We start from the raw sequence: 27,306 nt of genomic DNA, 5'->3' as shown, positions 1-27,306 counted from the left end.
AATATAGGTTTTGCTTTCACGAATAATAATAATAATAATAATAATAATAATAATTATTATTATTATTATTTATATCTCACCACCATCTCCCAAAAGAGATTCAGAGTGGCTTGCAAGGCACTACAAGTGCAGTATATAACATAATATACAGCCACTATTAACACACTATTAACACATTAAATGAAATAAAAACACAATTTAAAATACAGACCACCTGTAGTTAAAACTAGCTGCCTTCAAATCACAGCTAAAGTGCCAAGGTGTCAGCCTCATATGGGCCCATTTCAGCCTACTCAAGGCCAAAAACCTGCTTGTTTTTAGGCTGGATTGGAAGGAGTCAAGGATGAGGGCTAACATAATCTCTTTTGGGAGGGTATTCCAGAGCCGAGGAGCCACTACAGAGAAGGTCCTCTCTCTCCTCCCCATCAACTGTGCTTGAGACGCTAGTGGAACTGAGAGAAGGGCCACTCCTGCTGATCTCAAAGCCCGTGAATAGGTTCAGCATTAGCAGAAATTGAGGAATGCTCTGTGGCTTCCCTGATACTCCAGAGCAATCCTGCACTTTGGAGTTGGTGTTAATTGCTAGGCCAGTTCTCATTCAAACTGGCCCGCTGTTCACACAAGCCAGTGCCATTATCCTGTTTTACTTGTGCTCTGCAGGGTATTTACCTGCAGATAGCATTTACCTCTTCTAAAGCTTGTCACTACAGCAGCAGCCACAGAGTTCCAAAGAGCTCCTGGCCATCACCAGCTACTTTTACCATTGTCAGATGTCCCCTTCTTCCCCCAAGTTATGCGGACGCCTTTGCTGTCATCAGCAAAGGCATGTGGCAATGGCCAAGAGATATCCAGGGGTCCGTGATTGCTGCTGCAGTGACATAAGACAAAAAGGTGACCATCCAGCAGCGGCAAACCAGGTTCATCCTGGCTTGATGATCAGGGCTTCACTCCTATTTCTACCATGGTTGGAAGCAGAGTGTGAAAACACTTCCATTGACTCTGAAACCAGTCCTAAGTAGCAATGCTTTGGACCATGTAGATGGGTCCGTGGAAATTGGGCACATTTGTTTTCCTTGGTTTCTTTCATGTTATCTTAAAAATAAGTACTATATTTGTTTTTTTAGAAACTGTGAACCAGAATCTCAAAGAAATTCATTGTGACAAAAAGGTTAAAATCACTGGAGTTGATCAGTTATTCCCCCAATAACTTTTTTAAAAAAAACAATAAGAGAAAACTACATCCTATCCACACACTGTAATTCCTGATGTAATAAGAGGCAACAGAATGAAAAATTATATTACCTAAAGCTTAATTAAAGCAAACAAAAGCAGATTTCAACAGCTTCCCAGAAGATACATTATATGAAAAAATTGACATCACCTTCTCTATTGGCATCTACCAGAGGTGAGCTCATAATATTTATGAAGTTATGTTTCATTTTAAGAAGAGAAAGAAATAAGAAACTTATCAGTCCATGCCATTCCATTCAGTTTTATGTGTTTTCAGTGCCTTGACATGGTTTTAGAATGATTGCTTTCTATAAAGACATAAAATCAGCAAGCAGTGTGCATCTTCCTTAGTAATACATTTTTTTCAAATAATATATATGACTTGCCTAAGTTATTTTTCAAGGAAAGCATTCACAGCTGGGATGTTTGGGAGTGGGAAACTCATTTTTAGCAAATAAAGGCATGGTGCAATTGAAGCTGGCTAACAAGACAATGCCAATTTCAGATTTTAATATCATCCAGTATTTATGAATTCATAAGCTGAGGTTTCATGTGTGCCAGAATTCCAGTCAAAGTCAAAGAAATCTATTGTTAGGGATAACTCCATCCAGGGTACTTCAAGATGTGTAAATTAACATTAGTTGTATATCATAAGACAATCTTTGAAGAAAGCTTCAGATATTTTCTTTACTGAGGATGATATATTCAAGCACGCAGGACAAGTGTGGTCAAGACAGCAAACATTATTAATGAGGAAAAACATGCAAGCTAGGAAATGCTGCAGAACTTTGCTTTTGCCTGAACCAAGTGAGTTCAAGTTACTTTTGTACTATGAACCCAGTTTATAGCAGCTGGGCTAAACCAAGGATCAATGGCACAGTGAGAGGAGGAGAGGGACACCAATACATTTTAATAAGAGCTGGATTAATTGTAACAGTCACTGCTGAAAACATGGGAGAATTGGACAGTATGTTGTAAACTCATCCCTTGTGATGTAACCATTTACAATCCCAACACCAACCACAAAACTGTTGCAGTCACAGCCTTCTGCCAGGGATGAACATCCACTGGTAAGACCCAACCTTTCAGTGCAATTTTTAGATGACTATCTGAGGAATAACAACAACAACAACAACAACAACAACAACAACAACAACAATAACAACAACAACAACTTTATTTTTATACCCCACCTTCATCTCCCAAAAGGGGGCTCAGGGCAGCTTACATAGGGCCAAGCCCAATCAACAGAGTTAAATTATAGCACATGACAATGCATAAAATCAAGTTAAAACAACATAAAACAATATTAAAACAAAATATAAAACAAGAGTAAAAATAAGCAGAAATGATTACACAGAGGAGTGCAGTACGAACACTGTTTATTTTCAATCCTGAAAGTCAAAAATGTACAAGTTTGTCTTAAGAACTTTTGTTTGGGGCAATGAAAGGAGTTCACGTTAGTGGTCAATAATGACTGAATGTATACTACATCATACCAGCTCTCAAAATGTGTCTAGTGCAATTATACTTAATCTTTGTCCTCTTTGTAGATTAGGATGTGCATATTTGTGCTTTACCACATGAAACATCTGGCAGAGACAACTTGGGACATGCCACATGCCAAAGAATATGCATATTGCCATTGCATCAAATTCTTGGGAATCAACATATGACATTATTCCTGGAGGATAAATGTTGCTACATCTATTTTCCTAGCCAAAACTGACACCTTCTAAATGTTAATAATAAAATCTGAAAAATTGTGCCAGAAAGCAGGTGATAAAAACTCCTGTGTTCTCTTACCTGGTCCAGAAACCATCTGATTTCATTTAGGATGTGCTAATGTGAAATATGTCATTAAATAAAATTTAGAAGGTCCAGCTATTGAAACCTTTCAGAACAGAGGCTACAGAGAGTAAAGCCACTAAACAGAAAGAACAGACATGGCAAGTGATGGGGAACATAGGAGAACCAGTGCTCAATCTTGGCTGCTCTTCATTTTTCCCCTATGGAAGAAGTGATGACTGGGACAAGGAATACAGTGGAGTTCAGATCCCAGTTGTATTATGCTGTATTCCTCACTGATCCACTGCAGCACAACACTTTAAATTGGCATTTGTCTGATTTCAAAGCTAAGCAAGATTCAATGATATTTGGATGGGAGACCACCAAGGATCTCTATGAAAGCTAGGAAAAGTCCTGCTTTAAACCTAAAGAGTCACGGTCAACCAAATCAGTAATACTAGGATAGGTGGATCAGTTTCGGACTCAGTACAAGGCAGCTTTCTACAATGTGTTCTATGCTTCATTTATATACAACTGGGCCAGGGATTGAACAAATTATTTTAAAATAATATGAATTGAGATAATGGAAAGATACAATGTTTAGGTGTGTGTACTCTTTCTGTCACCCAAAGCACCCTGAAATAGCTGAGCTACACTTAATCAAGGGGTTTGACTCTATCTTCCATGGCTGGAACAAGAATGTTAACTTTAAAAAAAATCACAACGTTTGGCATCTTGTTTAGCAGTTACGAGAACATAAGATAGACTAATGATTTCATAATTGCTAGGAGTTCACGTTAGTGGTCAATAATGACTGAATGTATACTACATCATACCAGCTCTCAAAATGTGTCTAGTGCTAGAATGCACAGTCCACGCTGGAACTACAGAAGGTTACGACTTGTAGCTAATGGTGAGAGCATGGCAGTAACTAACCAAAGATACTAATTTACTGCAGACTCCTAATGCTACTTTGAGAAATCAGGATAATTTTGGTCATCATATACTTCATTTCAAACCAATCTAAACAAATTCCACTGATTTAATGTGTAAAAATACATGTAAACCTGTGTTGGAACACTTTGTTTGTTGTGTGCCTTCAAGCCATTTCTGACTTATGATGCCCATAGGGATAACCTTTTTCAGAATGGGTTTGCCATTGGTTTCCTCTGTGGCTGAGAATGTAGAAAACGGATTGCCCAGTGAGTTTTCATGGCCAAGGCACTTCTGTTTGACACACCACAAATCACTCACAAGAATGGATGGAACATTGGTCATCTGCTTCCCATCAGTGACAGTGGTTGCCAACCAGTAAGTGAGGTTGGGAGTGGGGGCAGGCCCAGGCACTACATAGCTATATAACTAGGGTGGTTAATGTAGCTATGTAGGTGATAGACAATTCTGACTGTATGTATGTGTGCGTGCATACGTAATGCCTCAAGAGACTATTTCAAACATATGGCAAAGTGGAACATCGTCCATGAAAGCCTAAATGTTTGCATCTTTAAGGCGCCACAAGATTCTTTGTTGTTTTAGGCTAACATTTCTGGAAGTGACATTCCACTGGGAGTAAAGCGGTTGGATGATGGATGAGGTCTGTGCCCTGGTTTACAAGGTCATTAGCATTCCTCAGAGGCTTCCTGCAAAGTTATTAGACTTGCAGAGAAGGCTTGTGATCCCATGCAGTATTTTGGTAAAGAATAAAAGGAAGGAGGAGAGGGGTGAGTTCAGAGGGAAGAAATGAGTTCAGGAGGCGAGCAGCAGCTTCATCCCTTGCCAGGTTCCAAGGGAGAGATATAATTTGGCCAATAGTAACATTTTTCGCAGACAGACGAACATTTGCTGATTAGGCTAAAATTATAACTTTCCATCATTATTGTTTCAACTTCAGAAGAGTAACAATGTTTACTCACTTTATTAAAAAAATTAAAAACCCTAAATATGTTGTAAGAAACATAATTACTTATATTCTAAATCCCACTGCCAGCTAGAGTAGAACGACTGCATCTGTGTGCCAACTCAGCATTTGGCAGTTAATTCAATGGTTGTAACCAACTTGGTTTCAGCTCTAACACAGGCCTGCAAAATTGAAGGTCATTAACAAAAGTATGCTGTCTTCATAGGAATTTGGTATTCTAAATCCAAAAATGACCTCAGATCACAAAAAGATAATGTTTCATAACTTGCTTTGACTTTTTAATGTTGCAATATGTGACTGAATGAAATTAGTAGAGAAAGAATCACCACACGAAAACTATTTTGTGGCCAATTCCGAATATATTGATTTACAAAAACTATAAAACTTGGCTATGTGCATCTGAACCTTATTCAAAAGGCTTAGTGGCTCCTTTTTCTTTTGCCAGTGAAGTTACATCTGTTGCCTTTCTTTTCGTGTCCTGCTTCCTGGTTTTCATGATGTGGCATCCAGCAATAATCCCCCATCATATTAACGCTCCTTGGTATCTCTTTTCCATCTCTTTCATGTTTTAATGAAAACATTCACCCTACTCCTCATTTATTGCACCTAAGTTCTGGGGGGAAAGTCCAAGTGCACAGTCAATAAATTAATTTTACTATTCACTGAGATTCACAAAGCTTTGAATTCTTCCAAGATGTTTCCAACAATGAATGCATAATTGGATTCTTATTTTTTCCCAAGGACTTTAGCAATCACACTTTTGAAGGAACTTCAAGCCTATTTTTCTATTTTAGTCATTGTATAAACATATCTTCCTCTAATTTTGCTTCTGATAAATTAGGGAAATACCTGCAAAGGTAGATTTGTGACTAATGTTCCCATCCATTCTTGTGAGTGATTTGTGGTGTGTCAAACAGAAGTGGCTTGGCCATGAAAACTCACTGGGCAACCCTTTTCCCACATTCTCAGCCACTATTTTAGTTCTTGCAGACCACAGGTTGGCAACCACTGTTCTAGAGGCTGATGTTTTTGTCCCCAGCCTTGACTGATTGATCCACTGTCCTGTTCACAAAGGAAATATGAGAACTTTGTGTAACAATTTATACTATTTGTAAATTATATTTATTTAAAGAGAAGTAGAATTTGTGAAAGGACCAAGAACCATGTATGGCATCAAATTGTATTGTGTTTCACAAATTTAGTGCCAAAATTACCTAAAAACAGCTCCAATATTAAAGTATTTCCTCACAGAACTGTGTAACGCGCTACTTCTAAGATTGGTCAACCATCAGTAATAGCATTCCTCAGAAATTCATCCTGTACACTTAAATGGGATTTACTCCTGAGTAAATGTGTAGAGGATTGTAGCCATGGTACTCGGCAGAGATTTAAATGTTAATAATGTATTTGCCACCTCTCCTAATCATGCAAAGGGAGGATAGGAGCTGTAGAAGGAAAATGAAAAAAGAATTGTTGCAGGCTATTTTTAAAATGTTACAATGCTAAGCTAATTACAGGTTTTCCAGATTTTTAAGGGCACCTATAGTAGTGTATATAATGGCTGCAGTGGTTTTCTCCCCTTGTGATATTGTTCCCAAGGGCTATAATTCCCAGTAAATCTAAGTTGGCAAACATTCTATAAAATTCTCCTTTAGTGTCTCTGCCTAGGCCTCATCATCAATTGTACTGCCTCCAGCGTGTACTGAGTAATTCTTTTGTTGGCAAGGTGCATGTTAAGTGCTTTGGAGCAGTGTATAAGAAATACCCCCGTGGCCATTGTAAACATGTATCCTATAGAGAGAGGCCAGATCTTCAACGGGTGCATGTCTTCACTCTTTTGTTTTTGTTCAAAAACACAGCCAATATTCAGTGGGGCTCACGTTTCTGGGGTCTATGGAGATGAAGGATACATAACTCACTGTGGTTTGCGTGTACATATATTAGGTAGTATAAACCTGTGGGACAGTTTAGTTCTGAAGACTGAGACTGGAACTTAAGAGAGAAATCAGCAAATGCTGAGGGGAGTTCTTGTAAAATTATGTGGATTCTTAAGACATCTGCACTGTGGATTTAATGCAGTTTGATGCCACTCTAGCTCAATGTTATGGAATCATGAGAGTCCCAAGATTCCATAGCATTGAGCCATGGTAGTTAAAGTAGTATCGATGTGGTAATTCTACAGTGTAGATCAAGGGTCCTCAAATTTTTTAAACAGAGGGCCAGGTCACAATCCCTCAAACTGTTGAAGGGCCAGATTATAATTTGAAAAAAAAAGAATGAATTCCTATGCACACTGCACATATCTTATTTGTAGTGCAAAAAAAACCCCACTTAAAAGCAATGCAATAATTAAAATGAAGTACAATTTTAACAAATATAAACTTATTAGTATTTCAGTGGGAAGTGTGGGCCTGCTTTTAGCTGATGAGATAGGATTGTTGTTGTGAGTTTTCAAGTAATTGCAGACTTAGGTTGACCCTGAGTAAGGGCCGGGAAAATGATCTTGGAGGGCCGTATCTGGCTCATGGACCTTAGTTTGGGGACCCCTGGTGTAGATGCATCATCTGTATGCAAAGAGTCCTTGCATGATTAGCCAGTAGGATTCCTCTATGGGGAGATCAGTTCTAGGCATCCTTCCTTGCCTGTGTACCATCTGGCGCAACTTAGGCCAGAATTTCAGAGGATAGCAATGTATCACCTGCTTCGTAACTTGTATCAGAGTTGGGCAACGGCATAAGCAATGTACTCTAGAGAGCCAGTATGATTTAGTGGTTTGAACACCGGACTATGGCTCTGGAGACCAGAGTTGAAATCCCTGTTCACCTATGAAAGTCCACTCAGTGACCTTGCACAAATCACAGTTCCTCAGCCTGAAAGGAAAACAATGGCAACTCCTTTCTGAACAAATATCGCCAAGAAAAGCTCCTTGATAGGGTTGTAATGAGTTGGAAATGATTCGAGGGCACACAACAACAACAACAACAACAAGCAAACTCTAGAACGTCTTGAAAAGAATAGGAGAGAAACTTGTATTGATCTGTGTCTTTAGAGTAGGATTCATGGATGTCCACTGTTGTCTGGTGCGCAGAGCAAGGATAAGGAAACTCAGGGCAAGAGTGTTGTCTTGAAATGGGTGTATGTATTCCTCATTCATTCAGCTCAGTATTGTTTATTGGACTAGCATATCCTGTGAAACTGTAGTTGATTCTCAAGGCAGTTGCTAGTAGTATCACTAGGGTCTATCTCCACTTCCCAATGGCATTACAGGGAATTGTCCTGAAGCTTCAGGTGCTGGTCTTGCCATTTCAGAGTTGGGTTTAGTCCTGATCTGGCAGCCTCAGAGGTATTTAAATGCATATGTGTGCCACACACAGCAGCATAAGGCATCTGGCCACAGAGAGCATGGAGCAGTTGCTGATATTGTACTATTGACAATCCAGCTTTGGTGACCATGAACAGAAATGATATTCAGCTCTTATCCCACTGGTGTCCCTGTCTAAGCACAATCCTTTTCTTCCGCTGGATATCCGTTATTAATTTCTTGTGGGGAGATGTAAAATGTTGGTCATATGAACAACAAGAAAGGGGAATTCCTTGTGAAGCAGACTGTTTCCTTCAAGTACCTAGAATACCCCAATGGAAGACAAGGATGGAAGATATATATTTGTAGATCATCCAAAGTCACTTTACATAAAGGGCAATTCTTAGCATTCTATAGGATCTTGCCATGGCGATTAAAGTGGGAGCACCACACTATAACTGTGTAATGGGAATGGGCCCCCAGGGAGCTTTATAATCTAGTGGGAAATTCATCCTGTATCTCTAACCACTGCACTGCTCTGGGTAATCAGGGAGATGGACAACAACCCTTGTTCCTATGTGCATTGCAATAGTTTTTCTGTACAGTATTGAATCTTATGGAAAATGAGTGGGGATATATTACCATCTCATTCCAGTTTTCACATCTGTCATGGATCACCAGGCTTTGGGGATATTCAAAGGCTGACCTCTGCTTCCAAGTGTATTGGTATGAAAAATACTGGCAATTTGCATTTAATAGCACGGCAGGGACATATTATATATTTTTTTCTTGACAAGGTTAAAAGTCACTATTGTTGGACACTTTCCACTGATGGGCTGCGTGCAGTGTACTTATCTTGAAAATTGTTACAATAGGAACAGTTTATGGTTGTTTGCTAAAGACATGCAATCTTTTATTATTATTAAATGAATCACATATTTTCAAAGACTTATGACTTTATGTATGGGGGCATTTGCTCGGGCCTGCAGTTAATAATAGTGGTGCTGGCATTTTGCTCTACCTTAAAAGTTTCAAAATATGTAAAAATTCATTTGGCCTAGTTTTTTGCTCTCTGTTTGAGTTCAAGAAATATGCAAACATTGACTATACATTTAGCAGGCCCTTTGGTCAATGTTTGCATGATCCTTGGGATTGAACAAAACGTCAGTTCAAAGAGAAAAAGATAACAGTAATTATCAAAAAATTGAATTAATTTTTTTGGTCAGAACTGTGAATATGGGTTTCACGGTTATGAAGTGCTTACTATTTTTAAAGGGTCAACAGGATGTATTCCCATTCATCTCTATTATTTATTTATTTGCAGCATTTATCTTCTGCCTTTCTCATCCCGAAGGGGACTCAGGGCAGATCACAGAACATATACATGGCAAATATTCAATGCTGTTAAACAGACAGGACAGACAACAGATAGAGGTATTATGTTAGCATTTTTCTCAACTTTGGAATCCTGGAGGTAGTGCTAAATTCCAACCACAGGGGGTGCTGTTGCTCCATCCTCTATGGCAAAAAGCCTTGATCACAGACTTCCTCCTTCCTTTTGATTGCCAGCATTTTCTGGTATTTCTTTTATGGTGTTATAAAAAAGCTCCCCACTTAAGCCATGCCTAATTTCTCTATTCATAGTTCCCAGCTGTTTTTGAAGTGCTTAGGTGGACAGTAAGCTGGGCTGAAGGTCGGGTGCTCACCCAGACCTGGGTTTCGAGCTGCCAACCTTTTGATTGGTAATATGGATTGCTGTTGGTGATTAACCAGCTCTGCTAAAGCCCAACCCTTATCTCTAGATAATACAGAAGGGAAGCAAAAGGTAACGATGGTAATTGTGATATAAATAAGTCGTTAAGGATGTCAATACTTCCTGGGTCACATACTAGACAAAAAATTTAAAAATATCAATTCTCAATGTATTAGCTAAAATGCTTGATATAATACAAGAGGAAAAGAATACCCTGAAGACAAGGGAATATTTCCATGGTTGATTCTTCCAGATGTTACATACTTTTACACATATTGCATATTTCTTACTTCACTAGACATTTTGACAACTGCTCTCAAAAAATTCTTTAAATGTTATTCTGAAAGAGCTTTGAATCTATTAATACCCTTCTGTCTCTTCACAGAATGAGACGACCTGGTGGGTTTTTTTTTAAAAGGAGGTTTTAGCAACACATTTATATCTTGAATTTCAATAGCAGTAATCCTTACTTTTGAAATTAAGACATTAATAAAAGGATTAACTTTGAATCCCAATAATACCCACATGTTTCCTAGCTTCTATTCTTCTCTAAACAGTATCTGAAAGGGTTGCCAGCTGAAGGCACAGACAAAATGATAGCTCAAGTCTTCATCCAAATGATCTTTAGATATTTTTGTAATCTACATTATTCTTGGGGAGAAAACATTGATAACATCTTCTGGTGCTTTTCTCCTGAAACCAGAGAAAGAGGTATCATGTTTGACAGGGGGGAAAAATTATGCCTTGATTCATGCTTGGACTTGAATTTTTCAGTATGACTTCTTCAAGAGAGGCCGTCACATGGCTATTTACAACTTTTGAACATCTCAGTCACTTCCATGATCAAATACCACTTACAACTAAACAGTTCAATGTCCATACATGTAAAATCAGATGGTTCCTGAATCCTGTGGGTGGAAAAAGTAACCCACACAATTCATTCAGCAACTTGTTTTCCAGATCCTTACTACTGTAGGAGTTTGAAATTATTTTAAACCCATTTTGACTGAACTCAAGGAAGCATATACACATTGACCATTGAAATTGTCAATCCCACTCCCACGTCCATTTATCTTCAAATTTCAGGCACTTAGATAAATTATTTTGTGCTGCAATTTTGTGCATGCAATTTTCCCAGGCACTTTCTTCCCTGATTTCTATGTCTTTCTGAATGTCTAGCATTAGGCAGCACATAATTAAAATTATATATAATAAGCCCCTTGACAACTCTGCAAAATGCTTCTGCAGCACAAAGACAGTAAATTGGGTTTTGTGTTAATACTGTGATACAAGAGAAAGGAAAGAAGATGGATGGATGGATGGATAATAGATAGATAGATAGATATTCATACTTTCAAATTACTCAGGCTGTAAATCAAAGTATTTTAATCTCTGGGAGTGGAAACTGGTCACACTTTGTCTATAGTCACCACCTGGGTGTGTTGTACGCAGAAAATCAAATTATTCCTATGCTGAGTCTCTAATGGTGTTAGTTGCCACAAAGCATTTTAAATGCATAGAGGGATTTTAAAAACAGAGTTATACAAGTATAGGTTTGCAATGATTCAAGATAAATTTCACCATACACATATAGATTACAATATAATCCAGAGTTTGCTTGCACTAGAATATAAAAATTCAGTTTGCTATATATTCTGCACCAATAGCTTCAGTAAAAAATAAGCTGTGAAAAGAATAAATATTTTGTGCACAGATAGGTTGAAATTGTTGTTGTTGTTGTTGTTATGTTTATTTGTATCCCACTTTTTCTCTCCATATGGAGACTCAAAGCGACTCACAACTAAAAGCATTTCTATATAATTTAAAATATATAATTTGTATACAAATAAACAAATATTAAAAGACTATTAAAATATTAATATTAAAACAATCCAGGTTAAAATAATAAAGGCATATAAAATCACAGTATACACATATATAGGCAAACGTTCAATGTTTTTTTTATACAGTGAACAATGACATACAATACACAAATAAAGGGAAAGGTTTCCCGTTCCATCTCTGGCATCTGTAGGCAATGGTCAACTCTGGCCATTTGGAGCTGCTCTTGTTCCATTTTCCATGCCAGGGAGCCTGTTGTCTGTAGATACCTCCTGGTTGTGTTGCTGGCATGGCTGCATGGGCGTCCTTTACCTACCTGCCAAGACACTACCTATTGATCTACTCACATTGCATGGTTTTTAACTGCTAGGTTGGCAGAATATAGAGATAACAGCAGGAGCTCACTCCAACACGCGACTTCAAACTGCCTACCTTCTGGTCAGCAAGTTTTTCTGCAGCTAATGGTTTAACCCGCTGTGTTATGGAGGGTTTCAGTTCTGTCCTGGCATTGAAAGCCTCATGGGCCACATAAATGCCATGACAGGCCAGAGTCAGCCTATGGGCCTTGCGTTTGATATGTGTGCTTTGTGGCAAGATTTATTAAGAGTTTTGTCATTGCTTTCTTCTAAGGCCAAGAGAAAGATAGGATCCTCTTTAGTTTTACAACTTGGTGCCAGTTTTTTTTAAAGAAGAAATACAACTTCCAGAATCCTTTACTTGAACTATAAGTCTCAGAAGTCTCTTTTTCAAACTTTTAACATCTATGAGTGCATCTACACTGTGGAATGCATGCAATGTGATGTTACTTTTACTAGCTTAACGATATGGAATCCAGGGAGCTGTAGTTCAGTGATGCATCAACATTCTTTGGCACAAAAGGTTAAAGATCTTGTACAACTACAACTCACAGGATTCCATAGCATTGAGCTATGTCAAATTGCATTGAGTCTACAGTGGAGATAAACCCTATGTTGACTGGGGATTCCTAAGAACTGAAGCTCCAAAGAGTAATGTTTTCAAGCTTTGATCGTGAAACCAAAAACGAGAACACTCTCGTGCCGATAATCCACAAGCTTCGGCCCATTTCCTTCATCCATGTTCAGCTTGCCCATTTTACTGATGGAATCTTTCCTTTCAATTCAAGTTACTGTTAATTCATTTAACAGCACTATCATATAAAGCCTCTTTAATGTTTAGCAAAAGAGGTACACTAGATTTAAGCTCACTCCCTGCCCCACAAATCTTATGCACAGTTGGTAGTGATATTTTATATTTTCCACTTTTCATCTGGTTCTACACAAAATTTGACTGACATGCATCTTTAGTTTGCAGACACACACAAAAACACCCTTCACCACATTAGAATGCCTTCCAGCAACAACCACCCATGTTGGCAGCCTATTAAATTGCTATAGTAGTCTTGACAACCCTCCAGATGAACATCAAACCTTCCCACGGTTCCTCCAGGGGAGGCGGGAAGGGGGAGTGTAAAAAATCCCAGCAAACATAATATTAAGAAGTAAAGGTGGGGGGGGAATGCTTTATTACTCCCTGCAGCTTTGTAGCTAATTTAGAATCTATTGATCCTGGTGCCAATACATCAGCTCTGCTGGGGGGGGGGGGATGTTTTCGCTATCAAATTAACATCTATTGCTTGTGTAGCAGAATGGGTTCTCACAACATTTATTAGCATGGTTGTGCTTTTTCTGTGCTGTATGAGAAGATGCATTTGAGGGAGCTGAGATTTTGCTTGATGGAGTAAAGAAGAAGGAAGCAGGACCAAAAAGAAGTTATGCTAATCCATGTGCTAGTTTACTACTTCCTCGTGGAAAGGAATCATATTTGAGAGTGGTTGTATTGGCCACATTTCAAAAGAAGCATCAGTTCACTTGAGATCCAACGGTGTCCCTATTTTATATAAAAAAAAAACCTCACTGCCTCTTTCTTAGGCAGAAAACATTGAATTTCTTGAGGAGTCTCTGTACTGTTTCATCCCAAAAAAACTTTTCAGTGTTGTATCTCTAGCAATAAGGAAATTCCATCTTATCACCTCACCACATGGGGCTTTGGCTTCACCCTTCTACTCTTCCAGGATGGAGCCTGAAGGAGCCCATCACATGACACAGAACTACTTCTGGGAGGGGGGCCTCTGTCCTGACAGCACTGTAGGATGGAGCCCTAAGAATACCGATGGCCGCCTGTGTGCTCACTACCTAAGCTGGGGACAGTGTGGGGGAAGTTGGGCAGCAACTGTTCCTCCCATGTGATGGGGAAGGGGGTGATACGGGACACTTAACGCTGGTTCACTCACTGCCTGATGGCTTTGCCCCACTGCCCGACGGATTTCCCCACTGCCCCTTGTCTTCAGGACCTCCAAGTGCTGTTGGGAACCCTAATTTGCAGAATCCCCCATTCATTATGATAATGTTAGATGGGGGGACTTCTGGAAGCTCTGGTCCAACTCTTCCTTTTCTGGGGCCTCATCTACACTGCAATATAAACAGGTTGCTGAATGCCATATTATCTGATTTGAACTGGATTATATGACATAGACTCATATAATCCACTTCAAAGCAGATAATCTGGATTCAGAAACTGAATTATATGGTAGTGAATCTTTTTCTGAATCACTTTACATGCTGGTCATCTCATTCTCACTCTGTGTGCATGTTCAGCACTTGATTAATGTGGTTCAAGACCATTATAACCACCCTGGTTCAGTGCTATGGGATCCTGAGAGTTATAATTTAGTGAGTTTCCTACTTACGGCCCTCTTTGGCTAAAGACCTTGTAAGAATACAATTCCAGGATTCCATAGCATTGTATCATGGTAGTTAAAGTGGTTCCACATGGCATTAATTCTACAATGTTGATGCATTCTCTGCCTCTTTATCTGGAGATACCCAACAACATCTGGAAGAATTATCATTTGGATATTTATTTAGAAATAATTAATTAAGAATTAATTGATGCTTATATGATAACCATAATGCTGGCATTCAAAATTGCTCTGTGTGTGTGTGTGTGTGATATATAACATACAAGTATTTAATATTATAATATAATCTATAATATAATAATACACACGTATACATGAGTACCCAGGTGTGCCTGTTCTCTTTGTTCTTTGCCTAGTGCTTCTGATTAATTTTTCTTCACTTGACCAGTCTTTTCAGTGTTTTCCAGCACTGATTTACAGCCCAGTTTGCTTAACTGAAAAGATATTGCCTGATTTAAGTAATTAGAACTGGGCACGTGACCATCCTCAGCAGCACAGCCAACTGCTTGCAAAGCTCATGGTAGATACAAATTCTGCCTGCAGCCTGTGTGGCTTCAGATTCCTAGAGATCCTGCTCAGGCCTGTGAGTTGGCACTGGAAGGGGATCAAACACAGCAGTCCTTCCTAAGGCTGTTCCTTCTTCTGCCTTATGATTGCACACCTAGACTTTCTATGGGGTTCCTGCCAGGCATACACACGCACATAATAACTGCTGCTATGAAAACCTTTCTATAACTTCATGCTGAGGATTTGCATCTAAGTTAATCAGGTGTGGATTCTGGTTGTGGCCAATTTTTTTTTCTCACTAGCTACAAACCATACTAAAAAGCCATGATTTTTGACTTCTGCATTCTGCTTTAAAATATAGTTAATCGTGTAGTCTGAACCCAGAATCATGGCATGTCTCCAACTTTTCTCAGCTTCATCCTGAAACTGAAACTGACAAGAGGGACTGGAAAGAAACAGAGCCAAGGTGGGGGCAAAAACAGTAGTATGTTTGGTTATCTATTGGACAAATTGCAAATTATGGCTAATATAAGCCATGGGTTGATGTTATGGTTAATGGCATCCTATGATCAAGGTCCTCTTGGATTATGCCAGTGGCACATTAGTAAGAAGAGAAAGGCCATAGGTGTAACAGCAGTGAGGGAAGGCAGGCACAGTTGATGTCAAGAGGGTAAGACTCTATTCCTTCTTCTGAATGGTGTGTGTGTGATCAGAGCTGAATTCCTCATGGCACCATTATGATAGTGTAGTGCACCAATGTGACTCTTGACCAAGTTTGCAATGACAGCTGTTCATGCTCTCAAAAAAGGTTCAATACTCATGACAAACAGTACAGCTATCCACAGACACTTCACTACTAGCAGATGAAAACCCATGAGATATTGCCACATGGCTCTATGGTCCCCTATGCCAGTCTCATCAACCATCTTCAAGAAATAGGGAATCATTCAGGTGGGTTTAAGTCAATGTGTTTCCTGCAGTCTTCTCCTCTCTTTTATTCTGAATTGCTAAAACATTTTAAAAATAGTTTGTCCTTTGCAGCATGTACCATGGTATGGAGAAAGGAGATAGAACTTTTTTCCCCATCTCCCAGAACATGGGGTTACCCAGTGAAACTGAATATAGGAGGTTCAAGACAAGGGGAAAAGAAAACACTTTTACACAGATCACTTAGTTAAACCATGAAAATTACTAGCATAGAATATGGTATTGGACACCGATTTGGACAATAATGTTTTTTCATGATTTTTTTCTGAATACCAGCTGCTAGAAGGGAAAAAAGTAGATGGGGACTATTTCCTTAATGCCTAACTTTTGAGCTTCTCAAAAAGCATCTTTTGGTCACTGTGGGAACAAAATACTGGACTTAATAGACATTTAGTGCAAGCCAGCAGGGCTCCTGGTTGTCTTCTCACACATGTATGTTCGTATAAACAGCTGAGCCTGTGTGGCATTTTATTTTTCATATCAGTGACTTTGAGTAATGCTGATTCTCGGGAAAAAGTAAGAGAAAAAATCCCCTTTGAAAGACCATGATTTCAGCAACTGGCATCATGACAGGATAAATCACCATGTGTGATATTTGAAGAGGAATTATGACATGACGCAGGACCACCCAGAACTGATCCAGCTTCCTGACATAATCCAAATGTGTACATCATAATTGCACCAATTTACAGTGGAGAAGAAACAGGGTGATCTTTTTATTTGCTAAAAATATTATATCTCACTTTTTCCTTTGAAGTGAGGAGGCAAAAATCATTTTTAAAGCAGATTAACAAAATATCAGAAGAAACAACAAAATGTTTGTCCTGAAAAGCAAACAGCTAGAAACAGTAGTGATAAAAACGTACTGGAAACAGTCAGTCAACACATAGGTAAAGCTCAGTGATTCAATGGGATTCCTGTAGCTGAGATGAATAATATAATTCAAGATAGTGGCATCCAGTTATGATGGCTAAATATGAACATCAACAGAACAAGTCTGCTTTCTTTTTGTTTCTTTATTTGGTACTCAAACTCTCTTACATAAATTAGACTAAATGCAGTTCATGCCATGCTTGTGAGGTTCCTGTAGGTATCTGGTTGTCAGCTGGAATAATGAAGCACTTGAGCTGGTCAAGCAAGGCTCCTTTTCATTCTTACATCATGTGCAGTCCACACTCTAAATGTCCAGAGCCTTCATAAACAGGCAGAACTTACGTTATATTGTTGCGAGTAAATCTGCCCTTTCAAACAAACCATGATTTGTTAGCCAGCTATTTACCTAGAAACCACTTTCTGTAACAATAGCAAGTTTTCACAAGAGATCGGCTCTTTATTGGTATCCAGTATCATTCATTTACGTATTCTGTTTTCCTTAAAACATAGCTTGTCGTTGCATTTGAACTCAAAACCCTAGCTTGCCTTTGACTTGTTTGTCCAGCTTTGCAGTCTGAACCAGAAGCAGGTTAGAGGAACAGGAGAAAAAGAACCCATGGATACAGAGGGCTGATGTTATATCTTTTTGATGGGCATTTTTCTAATTATTTTTGTCATTTCCCCCCATCTGCTTCTCATGATGATCTTCTCCTGACTTTCATTGGAAACAGAACATTGGATTAGACTGACAGTTCATCTGATTCAGAACTGATGAAGACCATTTCAAACCAAGGAATGCAACCAGGAAAATGGACCCCCTGAGGGTTGTCGGATCCAATATTTTTCAAACTACCTATGCTCTTTCAAATTCCTTGCCACTTGCTTTGAAATAAAGCAACACAGAACTGTGAGAATCTTTGCAAAATCTCTTTGCAAAAATGGGGGGAAAGAACAATATGTGATGTCAATAAGAAGCAATACCCATCTTTAGCACCATTAATCATAATGCCTTGAATGGTCTAATGACTACCTTGTCATTCTGCAATTTGGCAGTGACTACCTTGAAACTCTTTGGACCCTGGTGGATAATTTTCTTCAGCTAGTCACTGCTACATGTTACCCTCATTTGGGCAAATCTAACACTGTCTATTTTGTCCGTAGCTCTTCATAAGGAAAAGAATCCCACTTCTACATACATTCTAGGGTAGGAGAGGAGAAAATTAGTGTATTCCTGTAGTAAACTGTGATTGCTTATACTAAGAGTTATCAATAAGTAGCACTTCTAAGAATGAGTTGTGATGCAGAAATGGGACTAATTCAAGGGGAAATGGAATCTGCTTGGATTTCCTTAAACACTTCAATGCACTCAGGAATATAAAGGATGGGACTGGAAGAGACATTGGAAGGATGAATGACAGGGGAATTATCATGGAAAGATGAATGGAAAGCATTGGTAATATGACACTGTATGTTCATCCTTTGAAGAGAGGGCAAAGCATTGGAATGGGTATGTTTTCATTTCTACAACATTTCCCAAATGCAGAAAAATACTAAAAAACAAAACAAAACAAAAACAACCATGTTGTAATTTCAAGGAAACAGACCTGTAATGTTTGGCCTCTTTCTTCAAGAGCTGCTGACACTTCTACACCGCATTCTAGTTCCCATGCTGTTCAGAAATGGTTTTTAGTAGGGCTGGGCGGTTTCGTTTAGTTAATTCGTAATTCGTTAATAATTCGTTAATTTTTTTAATTACAAAACGATAACGAACCATTCTGGAGCAATTTTTTTTAAAAACGAATTTTTAAACACGTTTTGTAAATGCTTCGTATTTCGTTATTGTATTCGTTTCGTTATTGTTCTGAGGTCGTTTCGTTATTATTTCCGCATGTCTGGGGCAAGTTTTTTGTTTAATTAGTGAAAAAAAATTATAATATCACACCAACAGTCAACAACAGAGGGAGAGGGAAGCTTCAGAAATTTTTGGAGATTTTTTAGCGTATTTCGCGGTCGCGTCCGCCATTAACGAATCGATTCGTTATTGTTTCGGAAATCAATTCGTTAATGTTTTGTAATTTTTTCACATTTACGAAATTTCGTAAATATCGAACTTTTTAAAAGGAAAATTTTGTAATTATTTTAAATAACAAAATGCAAAAACCCCCAAAAAACGAATCGATTTTAGAAACAAATTTTTCCGTTGTTACCCAGGCCTAGTTTTTAGCCTCTCTCTCCAATGACTTTGAAACTTGACCTGCTGAATGAGATTTAGAACGTTATAGAATGCTCAAATATTGTTCAAACTAGAAATTAAGAGATATGTATACTCTAAGTCTACCCTTTTCTCTTCCCATAACAAGATTTCATCAGATATATACGTCAGTAATCAGACTTTTAGATAATGCATATCTTTCAATGATACAGTCACAAAACAAAAGCTCACTAAATGCAAGCATGGAAGTAAGGAAAAGCATGAGCTAAAACAAATAGGTGTCTTTCACTACTTGAGGGAGCACGTTTTCCTAAAAAGTGGTTTCTTGTTTTTAATTCCATGGTAGAAAAGCAAAATATAAATGTCCTGGGATCAATCCCAAATATTATACACAGATGTTTTCAGCTGGTTTCTCTATGCATTTGAGATTCATAATTCCATCTCTGGTATTTCAAAATTACAGAAGCAATTTGCAATTTGGAAGAAAGTATAATGTAGAACATTTTATGAGGATTGGGTTGAATTTGGCATGTATACCGGGTCCCTTGGTGGCGCAGTGGATTAAACTGCTGAGCTGCTGAATTTGCTGACTGAAAGGTTGGTGGTTTGAATCCAGGGAACAGAGTGAGCTCCCACTGTTAGCCCAAGCTTCTGCCAACCTAGCAGTTTGAAAACATGCAAATGTGAGTAGATCAATAGGTACCACTTCTGTGGGAAGGTAATGGCACTAGGTGTCTACTTACAACACTGGCTCTTCAGCTTAGAAATAGAAACGAGCACCACCACCACCTCTGGAGTTGGACACGACTAGACTTAATGTCAAGGGAAAACGTTACCTTTACTACACACATGGGGCGAAAGGGGTTATGCACAAAATGAGCTCTCACACTGATTGAATACAAGAGGATTTTCTGTAAGAATCAACCTTACACTTTCTGTAACAATAGCAAGTTTTCACAAGAGATCGGCTCTTTATTGGTATCCAGTATCATTCATAAAACTAAACCAAACATTCCATTAGGTCTGGGAATAAGATTCCTTTAGGTCTGGGAATAAGATTCCTTTAGGTCTGGGAATAAGATTAATTGAATTTAATTTGCCATGTACTTAAATTTGTGCATCCAATTATGGAGAAAACACAGCAATTGTATGCTTTGCAGCGAGAGGGTGGCAAGCTGGTAGAGGAAAGGCACTCTCCCCAGAAGTTTAAAAACGACAGCATAAAACCTGTGCCAATATTCTCAATTCAAAGGTACCAGAGCTAGTAGCTACATTTTCAGCTGAACAGATTCCAAACATAACCCATGTTAGTGTGGTTTCAATCTCCCGAATAACCCCAATTCACACATAAGAAGAAAGAGAAATCATTTTGCAACATAGGGATTTTGTAATGATACATCAGACCTTGCTGGGGAGATTTAATCCAAAAAAGGGAAAATCTTTGAACAATCAAGGAGATGGAAACTGATAAAATAATTAAAATTAATTTGCCTCAAGGTGTTTCACACTACAGTTATAGCACTTTGATGCCTCACCAACTGCCACAACCCATTCTATGGAATTCCTTGATTTGATGTTTTGTAAGCTATTTAAAATTCTCTTCCAGAGACCTGTAATGCCTTGCCAAACTACAAATCCTAGCATTTCATAGGATGTAACCATTTAAGTTCTGATATCAAAGTACTGTGATTGTGTAGTTTGAAACACAAACTACAGTCAAACCCTTATCACATCAGCAAGCGAGGAACCTCACAAGTATGACCATATTCGATCCTCAAAAAAGTGCAAGAGGGGAGAAAGGAAGGTACACGGAAGAGGAAAGAAAACAGGGTGTCTCCTCTCTGTTCATTCTGGTTTTTATTTTCTATCTTTTAATAGAGTGATTTTCAGAGTCACAGTGCAAAAGTGATGCCCTTTGAACTGGCATGGATCTCCATAAGAAAGTTCAGGGCTTGTTTCCCTGTTTCCTGTGGAAATCAATAGGGCTTCAAAAGGAGCCCAAGATTCGTTAGATTGCATTCTAAAGGAAGAGCGAAAGAGTGAATGGGAAAGAGAGAGAGGGGGAGAGAGAGGCGTCTATCTCTTTCCACTCCCCATCCATATAGTAACTTGTCTGAGCTAGTCCAATCGCTGGAAGGAACATATGCAGCAAGTTCTGTGCTTGCTGGTTAGGCACTCTAATCATTGCCTAAAGTGTGTCAGATTTAAATGTGAGAAAATATGTGTATGTGTGTGTATGTGGGTGGGTGGGTGAAAGAATAAAAGAGAGAGGGGGAGACAGAGATTCAAGTTGTCTGAAGACTGTATTAACACATATTTGGGGTCTGTAAGCTCTTATTGTGTCAGGGAGTTCCAAAATGAGCCTCCAGAAAGGTAACTAATGTTTTCTGCTCAGACCACACTGTCAAGAGCCACACCTCAAACTTCAGAAGATTTTTAATTTATTCAGACCCTGCAGCGTGTACTGTATTCGAGCAGCAACATCATTAACATTGGTGTGTTTTGTTTCTCTTTTAATCATGCTACAGGGAAGGATTTTTAAAGTCTTCCTCTCTCCTTCTTCCCAGCCCGCAAACACAGTTTCAAAAAAGAAAGGGGAAAGCAATTAATGAATGTAATCAGTTTTCTGTCATGTCTTGGATGAAAGTAGGATGTTATACTTAGAGTAGATATCCATGGTACAAAATCAAAAATTCATGCCATGGCAATTAAGGTGGTGTCAAACCGTTACCATTGTTCACTGTGGTTCCACTTTTGATTTACTACAACTGGGGAATTATCTTCCACTACATTCCAGATCTTTTTCTACTTAATCATAGAAACAAAGCAGCTATTATGTCTCATATACTTCCATAGTCAGCCTAGGCTGTCTACTTGGACCACCATCACTGTTGAAGTGTGTGTTTCTGTGTGTCAGGTTGGCATCCTTTCATTGGCTGCAATCCAATGCTATTAGCAGCCCTTTCGTACAGCAGTTCCTGGCATAAAGATAAGTAATGGAGAAAGATGGGAAATTTAAATTCTGTTTAATTTCTGTTGAATTAGACTAGTGATCAAGACACTGAAGCAATGATGTACCCAACTGCAAACCATATTCGAAGCTCAGAGATCTCCATGTAATGAATGCATTCAGAACACTCTACTATACTCACTTACTGATAGAGATCTGTGTATATATTCGCGTATGTTACATTGCACAAATGAGATTTCCCCCCCCCCCCTGCTGTGTCTCCCAGTGTCTTAAGAGTCAAAATGTACACACTTGCAAAAGAGTAACTTCTAGTGAAAATGGTCCTGATTCACAAATGAAAGTACAGAAGAATTAAGTGGCTGATTTACAAAGCCCTCCTCCCTGGAAAAAAAACCCTCACATAGAATCATAGAATCAAAGAGTTGGAAGAGACCTCATGGGCCATCCAATCCAACCCTCTGCCAAGAAGCAGGAATATTGCATTCAAATCACCCCTGACAGATGGCCATCTGGCCTCTGTTTAAAAGCTTCCAAGAAGGAGCCTCCACCACACTCTGGGGCAGAGAGTTCCACTGCTGAACGGCTCTCACAGTCAGGAAGTTCTTCCTCATGTTCAGATGGAATCTCCTTTCTTGTAGTTTGAAGCCATTGTTCCACTTCCTAGTCTTCAGGGAAGCAGAAAACAAGCTTGCTCACTCCTCCCTTACAAAATACACCAACTCAGCAATCAAGTGAAATATGAAGTATTCCCCATAAATAATTAAATCTGGATTTGTATCTTTTGCTCATTCATTTCTCTAATGAATAACTCAGGCTTCAGCATTGCCAACTTTTTTTGTGAATGCAAATTATTGTTTTTCCTCTGCTTAAAATCCCAGCCAGTCTAGTATTAAGCATTATTAAGAATTTTTGGTGCAACTGTACCGAAAAATAAAGCTTCATTTGAAAAGAGTGGTTTCTAAAAAGTTTGGTGCAGCACAACATAAAGGGAAGAATCCTTTTTCATTTCCTTGTAATGAGCCAGGAATGGAAATAGGGCCTGGACCTACTGGTTTCCTCTACCTTAATTATCTTAATACTTTGCCATCATTACAATTTTAATAGCACTTTGATGCTCCCCTGCTAAGCCATAGAAAATGTACTATGCTTTATTGTACTATTTAACAACACATTTTAAAAATACTACTTCTTCTGTTTTGTGATGATTGGGATGGATTGTGAGAGAAAGCAAACCAATACTAACCAAATATAACTTAAGCTGTCTTGTATTAAATAGTTTTGCTCAGTCTTGTTCATTTCCTGGAATAATATGCTCTAATTGGTGGAGATCAACTGAAAATTGGACCACCCCCCTCCTTGTCTTTTTCAAGTTTCAGGGGAACACATTGTTTTGTCCACTGGGATGCGAAGTTTTTTATTACTTTCTCCCACTCCTTTGCGCCGTATTGCTTCCTTTTACTGAACTAGTAATGATTCATGTGTACAGACCAAAGTAATTAACAGTGATAGCAGTTCATCCATTCCTCCCTCCATAGCAATGTTTTTACAAATTGAAACAGTCTTGATTAATCCATGCCTCCAGCAGTGAAGCTTTTAAACCAAAATGTATAGAACTTATTAATCCATGCAGACCTCCCCTGCAAAAAGAAAAATCCATGGAGTATTTTTGAAAATAGAAGATAAAATGGAAAGGATTTCATTTGATTATAAGCCTGGATCACAGAAATTGTGAAATGGTAACACAGCCCACTGGATATTTGATTGTAACTCCCAACATTCCTTAATGGTGGTTAGGGCAGATTGGAGCTCTAGTCAAATAATATTTAGAGGACTTCGTGATTACAGCGCTACTGTATTCCCTAATAAATGATTATGCCCCATTTGATTTCAAAGTAGACATGTCTTGCTGTGCCGTCGTGCCTGGGGGCTATTATTCTCAATAAAGGAGGGATGGACGTGGCATCTTTCCCCCAGGGTTTTGCTTCTTGCCCTCCTATAGGAAACTGGAACTCCCAAAAACCCAAAACGCTGTAAATAGCTCAAGATAAGTTTTATTTATCACAAAGTCATTTCTTCAAAGCAATGAGCTGGAAAACTTTAGAGGGGTGAAGAAAAACGTACGTTACAGTCTCAATTAGTCCTGGGTCCAAGGGGTTTGAAGCTGAGAAGCCTCACCAAGTTTCCTCCTTCCTCAATGGCTGTGAATGCCGGAGCAAACCACAACCCCAGTTCAGATGGCCTATGTTTTGAAGATTCAGGATCTTCCTTTGGTGCCAATAATTGTCCAGGACAATCTGGACATAAAGCATGAGTCCCAGGGGTAAAAAACCTCAGAACTGGTGCTAAGAGGTAACTTAAATCAGGGTCCTTTAGAATCAAGTCTTTTACTCACGTCCATGTTGCAGGAACTCTGATGGCAGAATGAAGAAGAAAAAGGAAGTTCTCCCCTCTTGCAGGAAGAGGTGGAGCCAAACAGTACTGATTGACAGCTACAAGCAACCAATCCATACAACTATACATAAGCAGGGTAAAAAGGGGCAGGATCAAGCATGATACAACAGTTTAAATCTTACAACTAACAGTTCTATACATAGGTGGCGCCACTCGCGCCGTTACACTTGCAATGTCCCAGTGACCTCTGTTGTCCAATAACAAGTGATCTTTCTTTTTCAGAGAAATAATCAGGATAACATGGTGTGCCTGGGAGAATGCCGATGGCTTCACATGTTTCCATTCCTCATGGTAGGTAATATAGGTGTCAAACTAAGACTGCTAAAGCAGAAATTTCAACTATGGGCATATGTTAAAGTTTAACCTAGACCTAAACTATCTGCACAGTATCTTCAAAGCTGGTCCTTATTGATTCATGAAGTCATGTGTTCTAAGATGCAGTGATAGCCACCAAACTGGATGGCTCTAAAGGGGCTACTCAAATTTAATGGAGGATTGGTTGGTAGTCATGACAGCTATATCATGGCCAGCATCATACAATGTGCAGGGAGAGTGTACCATTCCACCTTCCATGCACCTCTCTAAGCATTCACAGAACACTGCCACAGCCATTTAGTGGCCATAGGAGTCATTAGAGTGTGGGCAGGGGCCATTAGGGTTACACGCACATAATTCATCAATAGGATTCAAGCCATTATGTCTGGAATCACTTGCAACAGTTCAGAGGTGCAGGACAGACTGTGTGGCACATATAGCTCTATCCATCAAGAAAGAAAAATGGCTAAGGGGATAGGTCTTCAGAAGGAATGGCTAGAAACTGCCCCAACATCTGCTTCATGTGATTGCCTCTCTGCAGCCAATGCCAGGGCTGGCCTGATACTATTAAGAGTATGCTTTTTAGTAAATGGATCATATTGAAAGGAATGGGCAATGAAATTGTATTTACCCTTTGATGACAGGTATCACTTGTTTATTCTGCTAATGCTGAATATTCTAACTGTGGTGAAAATGAGTACTACAACCAGACGACTGGGATGTGCCATGAGTGTCCACAGTGTGAGCCAGGAGAAGAACCATACATGGTGAGTTTATCACATATTGCACTTGTCATGTGGCAATTTTTTTTGCTACAAATGCGCATATGAAATGTGCACCATGCAAAACAGTGATTAGTAATGGTCCTCAGAATACTTAGACACTCTTCTAAAAATCTTTTTTTTAATTTCGCTTTTATTGTTTTTATGATGTCTCATACTGCTCAATGTTTTTTGTCTATTATCTTTTATGTATACTGATTTGTTGGAAACCGCCTTTAGTTGCCAATTGGCTGAGAAAGGCGGTATTCAGATACAGTAAATAAATAAATAAATTTTAAGACATACGCATACACAAACACAACATTTACAATTCCCACCACCATGAGGATTATTTTCTTTTACATATTAATCCTTTTTAAGACAATCCTTCTAGATTTACATACTGTATAACATTTGTATCCTATTTCTTATGGCCTGATCTCTAGATGTATTCATAATATAATTCTTGACCCGGTTCCATCTTTCTTCAACTTCTATTTTCATTACATTTTGAATCATTTAATTTTACATCCATAATTTCAAATTCCATTTGGTCCACCATATACTGATACCATTTATTTATTCTCCACTTTGATTTGTCTTTCCATCCCAATACTATCACACTCTTTCAAAAATTCAATTAAAAAAACAACCCAGATCACTTTCTCTCCCTTCACCATTGAAATGGAAGAAGTTGTTTGCTATACAACATACACAGTAAGCCACCTTACAAGAGAGGAGGGTCTGTACCTCAGTGATGGAATACATGCTTTGCATGCAAAGGGTTTCAGGATCTGTTTCTGCCATTTTCATTTCAAAGAGTGATGTGATGGGAAAGTCCCTAGAAAGCCTGTTGGAGTGTCTCCAAATGGAAAGCTTTGAGCACCACATATCAAATACTTTCTTCTTTATTTTTCTGGAAAGAAGGGGGTGGGAAGAACCCAGCAAAGAAATGATAGGAAACATAGGGAAGTTACAATGGAAGGTGATAGCATCTGGACCAGAGCTTTGGGAAGTTACTTTTGGAACTCCACGTTTCAGAATCTGCTAGTCATATATGAGCTGTGATTGTATTTGCTGGGGGATTCTAGTAGTTGTCCTTCAAAAAAAAATTTAAGATGTGCTTTTTGTCAAAAGCTATCTTTGGGATGCCTCATCTTTACTTGTGAGAAGACTTCTTTACCGGATAATATGAAGACATTCAATACACACAAAATTTCTGGTCTGGCAGTCAAAAGGAGAGCAATATTTTTCAGTGCCTCCATCCATGAGATGGGAATTTATTAGCAGAAGAGTAATAAATGAAAGAGAACTACATAAGACCTTGAATGAGACATTTCCTCTGCTCTCATGCAAGTCTCAGAGCATCTGTACTGAATCATGTGCCTGGGACTCAAACATACACATTCTTTTAAAGCACGGTCTTCTAAAATACTGCTGGACAAAGTGATTGCTCATGAGATACAGGCTATCATTACTCTGAATTCCCCCACTCTCAAGAAAATGGCCACCACATGATTGTTATGAGGCAAGAAAACAGCCTTTATGTTCCAAATGGAATTTCAAAGCAGGTTGGCATAGACAAGAGCCAGGTCAAAATAGTTTCCCTCCTCCACAG

At 38.8% G+C, this 27,306-nt stretch overlaps 1 protein-coding gene across 3 annotated transcripts in view; it reads left to right on the top strand.

The window, feature by feature from the left end:
• Window positions 1–27,306, top strand: part of EDAR (ectodysplasin A receptor) — an 85,709-nt gene that overhangs the window by 37,557 nt on the left and 20,846 nt on the right. For all 3 annotated transcript variants that reach the window (XM_067466843.1, XM_067466842.1, XM_060769687.2), the window contains 2 exons: window positions 24,835–24,903; window positions 25,572–25,694. In XM_067466843.1, coding sequence (XP_067322944.1) covers window positions 24,853–24,903; window positions 25,572–25,694 — 174 coding nt within the window. In that variant the 5' untranslated portion in view covers window positions 24,835–24,852. The remainder of the gene's footprint in view (window positions 1–24,834; window positions 24,904–25,571; window positions 25,695–27,306) is intronic.

The sequence above is a fragment of the Anolis sagrei genome, chromosome 3 (assembly GCF_037176765.1).
Source record: "Anolis sagrei isolate rAnoSag1 chromosome 3, rAnoSag1.mat, whole genome shotgun sequence".
NCBI classification, from domain to species: Eukaryota; Metazoa; Chordata; class Lepidosauria; order Squamata; family Dactyloidae; genus Anolis; species Anolis sagrei.
The sequence above is the reverse complement of the archived record's forward strand: the minus strand, read 5'-3'. Positions and strand labels throughout refer to the sequence as shown.